The 12677-nt window shown below is 46.5% G+C and overlaps 1 protein-coding gene across 9 annotated transcripts in view; it reads right to left on the bottom strand.

Moving 5' to 3' along the window:
- Positions 1–12677, bottom strand: part of SH3BP4 (SH3 domain binding protein 4) — a 177872-nt gene that overhangs the window by 47797 nt on the left and 117398 nt on the right. For all 9 annotated transcript variants that reach the window (XM_005292124.4, XM_042859592.2, XM_065561134.1 and 6 more), the window contains one exon: positions 3631–5993. In XM_005292124.4, the coding sequence (XP_005292181.2) occupies positions 3631–5993 (2363 nt within the window). The remainder of the gene's footprint in view (positions 1–3630; positions 5994–12677) is intronic.

The following is a 12677-nucleotide window of genomic DNA, read 5'->3' as shown; positions in this document are numbered from 1 at the left end:
CGAGAATAGCATAGCTGAAGTCGACGTATCTTAGATTGACTTAGAATTACTTGCGTTGCGTCCTCGCGGCGCAGGATTGATGGCCGCGGCTCCCCCGTCGACTTTGTTTCCGCCTCTCGCCGAGCTGGAGTTCAGCAGTCGATGGGAAAGCAATATGGGATCGATTTATCGCGTCTACACTACACGCGATAAATTGATCCCCAATAGATCAATCGCTACCCGCCGATCCGGCGGGTAGTTTAGACATACCCTCACACAACTTCCCCAGTAAGCAAAGTCATGCAGCACATCCTAATGTCACCAAACCCAGGTCTAGGGAAACCATGGGGAGGAATGCACAGTCCAGGGCCAAACCCCCCTGCCATGAGGATGTCTTGCCACCAGCGCTGTCTCATTTATAGCAAGAGTACTGTCATGGATGGATATAAACTGTTCAGGAAGGACAGGCAGGGCAGAAAAGGTGGGGGAGTTGCATTGTATGTAAGAGAGGAGTATGACTGCTCAGAACTTCGTAAGTTATCAAAGCAGAAGGGGACGCTACAGCTTTAAGACACTTCAGCTAAAAATGTCGCTCCTGTCTGTCAGAAATCTTCATCCATGGAGCAGAGGGATGCGCCTGGCAGCTCTCTGTCACCCTAACAACAAAGCAGGAATGGTGTGGCAGGAAGGAAAGAAAACTTGAAAACCTGATTCCCGGCCTTCCCCCACTTCCATGCACCACAATATATAACCCTGTGCAGGAGTCAAGAACCCAGCAGCTTTCTTGGACCTCAACCTAGCCTCAATCCCCTCCCCCACCCACCCAGCATTCATCATCCTTGCTTTGGCCTTGTTTAAGCATAAAATTTTCTGTTTAATATAATTTCTTGTCCAACTGCTGCTTCTCTTCCTATCGGCTGGCTTCTGTACAGACTCTGAATGGCTGCTAGTTTAAACAATGGGATCTTAGCGATCAAAAGTTTAACACTGCAGATTGTGGAATGATTTACAAAGGATCAAAGTGACAATTTAAATATGTCTAACCCCATCAATCTGTCACAGCAAGCTCTAGTTCGACAGCACTATTTATTTTTTAAGTTTCCTTCAAATAATGATATGAGCAACTTTCACTGTGAAGTTACAACAGACCACATACCTGAATTTGAGGAAATCTTGACTGAGCTTTTCAAAGCAATCCAGGGGATTTAGATACATTAGACTTAATAGCTGATGTTTCAAAATGCTCTAGACCAGTGGTTCTCAAAGCCGGTCTGTCGCTTGTTCAGGGAAAGCCCCTGGCGGGCCGGGACAGTTTGTTTACCTGCCACGTCCGCAGGTTCGGCTGATCGCAGCTCCCACTGGCTGCGGTTCGCCGCTCCAGGCCAATGGGGGCTGCAGGAAGCGGCGTGGGCTGAGGGACGTGCTAGCCGCCCTTCCCGCAGCCCCCTTTGGCCTGGAGCAGCGAACCGCGGCCAGTGGGAGCCGCGATCGGCTGAACCTGCAGATGCGGCAGGTAAACAAACTGGCCCGGCCCGCCAGGGGCTTTCCCTGAACAAGCGGCGGACCAGCTTTGAGAACTACTGCTCTAGACTGCTTTGAAAAGTTCATCCCTAATTTTATGATTATTTATTTACTTTTAATTAGTTCATTAGGTGGCTCCTATGATCATGTGAATTCCAGTAAAACTCAAAGGGCTCCATCACTTTCTCTTTGGGGTCCAATATTTTCCCATTCTCCATAGTGATATCAAATGTAGGTAGGAGTTTTGAAAAGAGCTTTTTTAATTCTGCTGAGGTATTATAGGGAATAGTCACAAATGAATCCCTGAACACGCTAGATTGGGGAGCCATTACTCAACTACATCCTTTCTTCGTGATAATGAAGACAGCTTACACCTAATCCTCAACATTCACCACTCCTATTAAATGACAAAGATGTGAGTTATTACATATTTCGACCCATTTTATCTATGAATAATTTAGTTCCCAGTCCTGAAACCATCAAGAGAAGCTTTTGCTATTCAATAGTTAAGTTTCCATTTTAAAAATGTGATTCTCTGTTGCTTAGTTATCTGCTTTTGTGAAAGAGACAATTTCAAGGACGAGGAGTGCCGCAAAACTGGTCTAAAATACAAGCCCTGAATGTCTTTGGCTTGTTTCCTGTGAACCACACAGAGATCCACTCTGCAACAACAAGTTTTCAGTGAGATTTTTTAAGGGCAACTAAGCGAGAATCACAGGATTCAAGTTTCCCCTGAATGCAAACAGAAGTTTATTAGCACATCGCTGGTTAAGCCAGATTTTTAGATATTAGGTATAGTACAGACTAACATGGCTACCCCTCTGATACTGTATGAGTAGTCCATTGTTCAGGATGAGCCACCTAAATTCAAGCTGCTACAGTCACCCAGTCTACCTAATATGCTTAGAAGATGGTCAGGGAAAGAGACGAAGCAAACAGGTTCCTGATTAAAAATAACTGGCAGGAAAATCCTTTTTTTAAAGAAGCCTGTTTTTTAATCCTATATAAAAGTGAAGATGCAGAATTCTTTCTTCCCAGTTGCAATATTTATAAGAACCCTTTGCTATACTTCAGTGCACGAGGTTTTTTTAATTGACAGTTAACCAACATATTCCTGTACAGGAGTCGTTTTTAATTTCTTGCTATATGCCAGTTTGCTGTCTTATTACAAGCTCCCGCATAAAACCTCCAAATGGCTGTCGATGCCCAACAAGCTTTAACAAACTATTTTGGCTTTAAGTTGCTTCACCTCCGTGACTAGGAATTCTTCACGGTATTTATTTATTGCTGGCTTCAGAGCACGAATAACCACTTTAAAGCCAAAGACCTACTAAAGCTAGTGGAACAACTTGCAATTATTTCAATGGGCTTTGGATCAGCTACCTTTTAAAATAAACACATACGTCTACGTATTTGCCTAAAACCCCACAGAGGCTCTGAACATACAGTGTCCACCACTCAAAGACAGAAGGATTGTGAAGTGCCTCTATAGCTATGTAACCATCAATGCCCCACCCTCCAATCTGGAGGTACAGCTTCATTTGCATTTTGATTAACATTTTAACTGTGGAACAGCAAGCAGCCTGTTCAAGATGTTTCACTGCAGCTATGGTGCAATACCCCACTATGCTTTACTGATCACGATAATTCCCTATGCTGTTAGGGAATAGAAGACTCAAACTGCCCTAGCAGTTAAGTCATTTTCACTGAACTCCACTGAGAGGCAAAGTTGTCTATTGGATGGTGCACTGGAAGGAACGTCAGGAGACCTGGGTTGGATTCCCAGGTTAGCCACCGACCTGGTGTGTGACTTGGACAAGTCATTTCAGCTTTCTGTGTCTCTGTGCCATGTTGGCTCTTCAGGATAAGGACTCTCTCTATGTGTATGTACAGCACTTAGCACACTGGGGTCCTGATCCCACTTGGGGATTTCTAGGCCCTGCTGTAATATGAATACAGTGAAGGATGGCCAGTTTCCCCATCAAAACATGCTGCAAAAAACCCCACACAATCAGATGTACTTTCGTTTGTATGGACTGTTTACAAACACATTGCATTCCTGTTTCTACTCCCAGTTCAGAACACATTTCTTAATAGATTAAGAACTTCTCCGACAGGCTGAGTACTCACCGCCATTAGCTCTTTCTGGAAAGATTTCCTCTCCTTGTTCTCGGTATTATTGCAGTCTTCTTTCAGCTTCTCCAGCACCGAGGCTACCCGTTCTGACTCGCTGTCTAGTTCTGCTCGACAGAAGAAAGTGAGTGGCAAGTTCATGTATCCCAAGGCGTCTGCGAACGAGCGCCAGCTGCTGATGTTCTCCATAAGCAGAGTCCTGACTGAGGCGTAGATATAGGTCAGAAATTTGCAAGGCCTCAGGATTTGCTCAAGCAATGCACTGGTGGTGAGATCAGGTCCAGAAAAATAGCTGGGCTTGACTTTCCCAACCACTAGCACGTTTTTGGCGTGAACAAGGCCGATTTTTCCTTGGTAGTAGCCAATGTACCATTCCTTGGTCCACAGCTGGCCTTTCAGTTTGATCTTCTCTTCACTGAGCAGCGCTATGACATCTCCTTTCTTATATTCCAGTAAATAATGGTTCTTGTTTTGGCGCACTACAGTTTTAAGCAGTTTGCCATACTTCAGGCTCGCAACTGGCCGCTCCTGAAAGACAGGATATTTGCTACTAGCAGCCAGGGAGGACAGAATGATCTTCCCAACCTCATTCTTCTTGAGGAACCTTCTCTGCCCAGTGGACTTGATGGCACTTTTAGGAGGTGGTTGTGGTGTTTGCACACAGAACTGGGTCAATATGGCGTCCTTGTCATCCTTGACCTGTATCCTCAATGTGAAGTCTGAGAGCTCATTGAAGTCATGGGACATGATTGGGAAGATGAGGCGGCTGACTTTCCCCAGCTTCATCTGGAAGCCTCTGATGATTTTGGCTTGTTCGCTGGCCTTCACCTCATAATTAGTCATGTTGGAAAACATGCAGAGTTTCAGGTCCTGCGGCTGGCCCAGAGCGAACTGGTGCTTGCCCCACAGCTGCAGGGCCACAGGCGCCACGCCGTGGATTTGCCGTGTAACCTCAGTCACTAAGAGAGTCTTTGGCGCACACTCGTGTCCAAAAATAGCCACTATGGTTTTAAAAGAAGGATGTATGTGTTTGGGGCCATAGACACCCACGGTGATCTTTTTACTGATGTAGTCCCAGACAGTGTAAGGATATATGACGTTCTGTCCTTGGGCTACAACAGCTACATACATACAAGGTTCCAGGTTATCCAATTGCACCTGTATCATGTCTCCATAGGAATAGCTGAGTTGCATTGGTGTATAGGGTCCTTCTTTTATGTCACTACGCAAGCACTGTAATCCCACCAAGCTCTGACTCACGATGTCATTCTTGACCTCCGCCGACACTTTCATCTCCAACATGATGAACGTTTTTACCTCCATGTTGCTCAGTTTAATCTCCAGCACTGGGCTTATGGTGCTGCATTTGTCACTGTTGAGCTCCAGGGGTGGGTCTAACAGGGCTTTCATGGAGATCTGCTGTGTTTCCCCTGGCGAGACATGTCCTTCTGGCACATGGATGCTGATGTTAGTATCTGGGAGCTGAACTGCTCCACCAGAACTATCCAGCTTGCAGACGATGTTGGTCTCCACAGGTTGTGTCTGACCCCAGCCAGGATTCTGGCCAAGCAAGTCCAAGTCGTGGCACGACCGTGCCAGCTTCCTGTGGTTCAGCCAGGCAGTTCTAAAATCTTCCCTGCTCTGGAACTGCTCTGGGGTAGGCGATTTTAATCCAGTAAAAAACCCTGATGATGCTGGCATTTCTGATTTTGCCTGAAGGACAGACAGCTCCGACAAACTGTACGAGCGTTTACTTCTGAAGAAGGGATTGTCCCGCCTCACAGGCTGTTCGAACTCCAATCCATTTGTGGATGGAAGTTCAACAAAGATGTTACTTATGCTGCTGTTCATTGCAGAACTGGCCCCTGTAAACGGAGGAGCTGCCGTGTCAAACAGCAGTAAGTCCACAGTGGTTTTGGGGGTGCACTCTTTGTCTGAGCTGGGCATCATTTGCAAGTTCCCATTCAGAAACGGATTGGTTTGGACCCCATTTAAGAAAGGGTTGTTACTGTAGGTGTTGGCAGAGTTTCTCTTTACATCAGTCCACTCTCCAAGCAGATCTAGCTCTCTGACTCCTTCGTCAGGGCTTTCGAGCAGATTGTCTATCATGCCACTGTCAGTGAAGGAAGAGTTTCGGTAGTTTACAGGCTGGACGTAGGAGGAAGGTATGTAACCCATTTCCGTGGTATTATGAGCATACCACCACTCGCCTCCCGAGGTATCCAAGACGTAGAGGTGGTCACCCTTGGAGAACTTTAAGGTTGTGAAGTTAGTTGGGCAATAGTCCTTGATTGCTACAACTTCCTTTGCATTTCCAAAAGGCGTGGGATTGTCTACCAGCAAGGCACTAGGAGAAGGCACTGCAAAGTGAAAAGAAACAAGTATCACAAGCAACCTGCAGAAGTCATAACAGTTATTTACTAAACCTTCATCTTGGAAAAGCAATCCAATTACTTTGACCAGAGAAGGCCAGACACAAGTTTTATCATATCATCTGATCATTTTACTTCTAATTTATTTAAAATTCATCCACCCAGTACTTTGGATGCTTTGATATGTAGTGAGAGCAAGCTTCTGCCCTGAAGATCTTACAATCTAAAGAGACCAGACAGTCCAAGGGCTGGAGGGAAACCAGGGATGTGACTTGGCCAACATCACCCAGCAGCCCAATGGCAGAATTGAGACTAGAACCCAGGACTCCTGACTCCCAGTCCAATATTTTACCAATGAGACCACATTACCTCCCCTTTCAAGTAAGGTCCTAACAACCTCTTCTACAGGAGAATTTGGCACTCCATGCTCTTAAGTCAGTGCGTGGAAAGAAGGAAAAGGTTCTGATAAATGGCACATAAAGGAGATGATTTAATGGGGCTTTATCAGAGTCTTAAAGGAGTCGGACATTGGGGATGTCTTTTACCAACAGAATCGGCCCGTCCAGTCAGTTTCTTAATCTGGTGCTTGTTACCTTAGAATCTGAGCAGCTAAAAACAAACAAGTCTTATAGTCTGCAACTCTGGGGACTGCTGCACAGGGTCAGCAATATCTTAAAACGCTCTGGCTGATGATTCTTTGTAATCACAGATTGCTCCTTGGGCTTAGTTAAATAGTATTACCAAGGAGAAAGTCAAGGTGGGGGAGGGAACATCTGTTCTTGGACCAACTTTTGTTGGAGAGAGAGAGAGAGAGAGACAAGCTCTTGAGCTGACACAGAACTCTTCCTCAGGTCTCTGATGATCAAAAAACCAACCTTCTAAAATCCCTGTTCCCCTGAATTGACTGTCGAAGGAGACTTTTTAAAAAACAAACAAAAGATTTTAGGATTTATTCACAAGGACAGATACCAACAGACTAAAAATCAATCCTTCAACTAGGCCCCCGATCCAGCAAAACCAACTCATACTGATCTTCAAACACGTGCTCAAGTCCTCATTGTCGTCAGTGTGCTTGTCTCAATCGAAGCACTAGTCACTTGCTACAGAGTTCCGTGCTTTTTATTTTTTGTGCTACGACCAAAATCAGCGTGTTGTCAGCTTTTCCCTCCCCTTCCCCAACGTTTGCATTTCAAGGCTATTTAATAAAAATTAACTCCATGTGTAAAGAGAGGTCCATGTAATGGGAGCTCCCAAAATAAACACTGCAGCTTACCACTGCTGTATTATCATGAATTAACCAGTGTTTCCGAACTCATTTCCAATCGTAGTATTCAGCTGCAGGCCAAACTGCATAGTATTTTGCCATACTAACAAAGCTCCTGATACAAACCTAAAGCAATACAATATAGCCTACAGATGGCCAGCCCGGTGTCAGCTTTTTTGCATTCATAGTTAGACCATGTTTGCTGCAATAAATGTTGAAGTAAAACTTGGATCTGTCACCAGCATTTTGTTATCTTGCTAGACAAACCAACGAGATTTTTGCCTAAGGGAAAAAAGTCCACTTTTGTAAGTACACACAGCAAAAAAAAAAAAAAAAAAAAAAAAAAATCTATTTTTAAAAAATTGTTCAAGCTGGATTATCCCAGTATCAAGACTGAGGCAGAATCAAGATCCCGCCCCTCAAAATAAAAGGGTCATAGAAATTAATATATGCATAAAGCCACTAGCCCAATGTAATTCTATGCTGCCTGAATATAATGGTTTTAAAGACCGAGAAGGCACTTGAAAGGTTATTTTGATAAGCCATATGTTACAACGTGATGCTGTTATATCAGAAAAGAATTCAAAAAGTAAAGCTCCCAGGAGGTCTTTAAACACCTCTGCTAGCTCTTAGCTATTGCAGCCCATATGGTATACAATATTACACATGGGTCTGATGTTCCCTGAAGTAACGTAGGCACAAAAAGTTGACATTTAAATGCTTGTTTTCTTTAAGAGACTTGTGGGTCCCTTTGCTTTCTACTGTTGCTTTGTGCTACCCTAGATGGGGGAACATCTTACTTTAAATACAAAAATGTAGCTCTGCTATTGTAATTCTAGAAACTTTATAAAGTTTAAGGACAAACTCCTGCAAATATCAGAGGGGTAGCCATGTTAGTCTGAATCTGTAAAAAGCAACAGAGGGTCCTGTGGCACCTTTAAGACTAACAGAAGTATTGGGAGCATAAGCTTTCGTGGGTAAGAACCTCACTTCTTCAGATGCAAGGTGTGAGGTGCAGCCATCGCTCTGGGTTACTGGCTACTTCTCTATCTGACACCGATTCTACCAGCGCAGCTGTGCTGTCCCTGGTCTCAGGTAGTTAACATGACTTTGTGACTTGGTCGCCCAGCTCTGGGGCTGGGGTTTGCTCTGTTAATGTCACTAACGTCACTAGATACAATGCAGCCATAGCTGCATCTTTTCTCTAGATCACTTCTGGCTACTAAGCATCCATCGAGTATCTAGATCAACTGCTCTGTAGAGACCTGATCCTGCCAGGTGCTGGGCATCCAAGCACCAATCCAGCCAAACTCTTAAGCATGTGCTTCACTGTAAGTGTGGGAGGCTCGGTCTTCACTAGCTGTGTTCTGAACTCGTGTTAGCTAACAGGGAAACCCTAGTGAAGACAGTTTTAACACGAGTTAGGAGGTTCAGGGAAACCATAGGCCCCCTCCATACTCCATCTTGACCTGCTAACTCATTTTTAAACTACCTTGTCTTCACCAGGATTTCACCTGGGCTTAGTTACCAGCTGTTAGCTCAGAGGTAGGTAGCAGAACAGAGGAAAACAACACACTCTTGGGACGGGCAGGGGCACATTTGCAGAATGTGGCAAGTGCCATCTGGGAAGCCTAGGTGGAGGACGGACTCAGGAGCTCTGCATTGGCATTACCTCCCACTTCCTGCACAGAGGGAAAAGCCACTGTCATGAAGATCTCCTAAGCCATGTAGGAGTGACGCTGCGCTCCTGCATAGTTTAGGAGCACTGCACAGCTCCACATCCTCTAGCTGCACCCCTTGACCTCTGGCACGCCCGCTGGGCGGCAGGGCTGGCTGAATAGAAAAAAGAAAAAAAAAAGTGTAAAGAAGTTGTGAATGTTGCTCACAGTTCCCCCCCTCCATCAAACATTTGACAGACAACTTGGTCTATTAGCTTCCCAATGCAAACTGACCCCACCACGCACCCAGATGGAGTCTATTCGTCTGCTACAGTGTACAAATCACATGCAGACATTAGGTCTTCTTTATTCTACAGTGCCTGGAACTTAATAGTGCCATCATTCCCACAATGCTGCCAGGAGCCTGACCACGTCTCGAAAGGCTAGCATGCTAGACAGTACGAGCCTCAACTACAAGCTAACAGCAGCATGAGTAACAGAAGCAGTGCGTCTTCCCCCTCTTTAAAATGCTGACGATATTTTTCACCTCCAGCACAGACACGTTCCCTGAAAGGAACATTTTAGCAATTCCAGCCAGAGGCAAGAGAACACGCCCAGCTGTGTGTGTTCTTGGGGGGTGCAGAGAAGGCAACAAACATGAGTTATGACATCTTCCAGGCTCTGATCTCGCTGGAACTGAAACACAAAAATTAAAAGCACCTCTTGACATGAACAGCAAGGGATGTGGCGGTTCCCTGGGAACTGTTCTGCACTGCGCTTAGGCCTTGCTTGAACTTGAGACACACTGGGCACAACTCGTGCAAGATCCTGTGATAGTGATGGGCTTGGGCTTCAGAGGCCAAGCTCCAGTCCAAGATAGAATGTTTACCCGGCTATTTTTAGCATCCTAGCATGGCCGCAGTTCCCGGCCAATAGGAGTTTCCTGGCTGCGCCTCCGCGAAGGAGCCAGAGGGGGGATATGCTGCTGTTTCCAGGAGCTGCTTGAGGTAAGCGCCAACTGGAGCCTGACCCCCTCCCATGTCCCAACCCCCTGCCCCAGCCCTGATCCCCCTCCTGCCCTGAACCCCTTGGTCCCAGCCCGGAGCACCCTCCTGCACTCCCAACCCCTCATCCCTAGCCCCACCCCAGAGCCCACAGCCCCAGCTGGAGCCGCACCCTAACCTCTTGACCCAGCTGGGGACCCTCCTCCTGCACCCTGAACTCCTCATTTCTGGCTCCACCCCAGAGTCTGCACCCCCAGCCAGAGCCCTCACCCCCTTCCACACCCCAATTTCATGAGCATTCATGGCCCGCCATACAATTTCCATACCCAGATGTGGCCATCGGGCCAAAAAGTTTGCCCACCCCTGGCCTAAGGGCTAGTCTACACTACAGCTTGACTACACTGCTCAGGGCTGTGAAAAGTGTCATGCCCTGTGTGACAGACTCATAGGTAAGGCTGTGAATGTGTCACAGAGGTCATGGAAGTCACAGATTTCTCTCCACCCCCCTCACCCAGCACTCCCGGGACACCCCCTCCCCTGAGTATCCCCACACCCCCATGAGCACCCCCCCACCCCAAGATTTAGTCAGGGGTATATAGTAGATCTAGAAGTAGCCATGGACAGGTCACAGGCCGTGAATTTTTGTTTACTGCCCATGACCTGTCCATGACTTTTACTAAAAATACCCGTGACTAAAACGTAGCCTTACTCACAAGACTTGAAGGTCAGAAGGGACCATCATGATCATCTAGTCTGACGTCCTGCACATTGTGGGGCACAGAAACTCACCCACCCACTCCTGTAACAGACCCCTAAGCTCTGGCTGACTTACTGAAGTCGCCAAATCATGGTTTAAAGACTTCAAGTTACAGAGAATTCACCATTTACATCAGTTCAAACCTGCAAGTGACCCATGCCCCATGCTGCAAAGGAAGGTGAAAAACCCTGGCGAAAGACCCGCCAATCTGACCTGGGGGAAAATTCCTTCCTGTCTCCAAATATGGAATCAGTTAGACCCTGAGCATTTCAGCAAGACCCACCAGACACACACCTGGGAAAGAATTCTCTGTAGTAACTCGGAGCCCTTCTCATCTAGTCTCCAGTCTCCAGCCGTTGGGGAATTTTTGCTACTGGTAGTCGCTGATGGACCACATGCCATCATAGGCAGTCCCATCATACCTTTGCCTCCATAAACTTATCAAGCTCAGTCTTGAAGCCAGTTAGGGTTTGTTTGGTTTTTTTTGCCTCCACTGCTCTCCATGGAAGACTGTTCCAGAACTTCACTCCTCTGATGGTTAGAAACCTTCATCTAATTTTAAACCTAAACTTGTTGATGGCCAGTTTATATCCATTTGTTCTTGTGTCCACATTGGCTCAAGTTAAATACCTCCTTTCTTTCCCTGGTATTTATCCCTCTGAGGTATTTATACAGAGGGATCCTATCTCCCCTCAGCCTTCGTTTGGTTAGGCTAAACAAGCCAAGCTCTGAGTCTCCTCTCATAAGAGAAAGTTACTCACCTTGCAGTAACTGAAGTTCTTTGAGATGTGTGTCCCTGTGGGTGCTCCACTCCAGGTGACAGTGCATCCCGGCGCCATTCATCGGAGATCTTTGGTAGCAGTGCCTGGCCAGGACTCACGTGCTCAGCTGCTGTCTCGTGGTCTCAGAGTCTGCCTGAACATGCGCATCCTGCACCCCCTTCCGGTCCTTCTCTACCGTGGAGAGGTCAGAACAGTACTTCAAAGTAGAGGGGAGGAGGGCGGGGAGTGGAGCACCCACAGGGACACACATCTCAAAGAACCTTAGTTACTGCAAGGTGAGTAACTTCCCCTTCTTTGAGTGCTGTCCCTGTGAGCGCTCCATTCCAGGTGAATGTGAAGCAGTACCCACTATGGCTGGTGAGCCTTTGCAGATGCAGCAATGAGTAGAAGTACTGTATGGCCTTCTATGGTGTCTGCCGTGGTATCCTGCATGATAGCATAGTGTTTGGTAAATGTGTGTTCGGATGAGCACGTGGCTGCCTTACAGATATCAGGAATGGGTACATTATGGAGGAAGGCAATGGATGTTGACATGGCTTGAGTAGAATGAGTTCTGATGGCTTTGGGCGGTTGAGCATTCTGAATGCAGTAACAGGATCAGATGCAGTCAGAGATCCACTTGGAAAGGCCCTGTTTAGAAATGGCTGCACCATTTGATCTCTCGGTAATGGAGACAAACAGTCGCGAGGACTTACAAAATGGTTTAGTCCTGTCTAAATAGAAGGCAATTGCTCATCTGACGTCGAGGGATGCAGAGTTGCTTCGTGCGGAGTCTCATGAAGTTTAGGATAGAATGTAGGTAAGTATATAGGTTGGTTAAGGTGGACACCACCTTAGGGAGAAATTTAGAGTGTGGGTCGCAGGGTAACTTTGTCTTTAGAGAAGGTTGTGTAGGGAGGGTAGGCCATCAGGGCGCTTATTTCCCCTACCCTCCTTGCTGATGATACAGCAACCAAGAAAGCTACCTTCATGCACATAAGAAGAGATGAGGTAGCTGAGGCTCGAATGGAGGTTTCGCGAAGAACAAGATTGAGATTGAATGCAGCTGCTGATGGATAAATCTTGGGGTAGAGATTTTGTAGGCCCATGAGAAAGCGTTTTATGGTGGGGTAGGCAAAGAGTGAATAGCTGTCTAACGAACCGTGGAAGGTGGTAAGGGACACGAGGTGTACGCTGATGGAGCTGAGCGAGAGTCCATCCTGTTTTA

The sequence above is a fragment of the Chrysemys picta genome, chromosome 11 (genome assembly GCF_011386835.1).
Source record: "Chrysemys picta bellii isolate R12L10 chromosome 11, ASM1138683v2, whole genome shotgun sequence".
NCBI classification, from domain to species: domain Eukaryota; kingdom Metazoa; phylum Chordata; order Testudines; family Emydidae; genus Chrysemys; species Chrysemys picta.
This window is presented reverse-complemented; position numbering and strand designations above follow the sequence as displayed.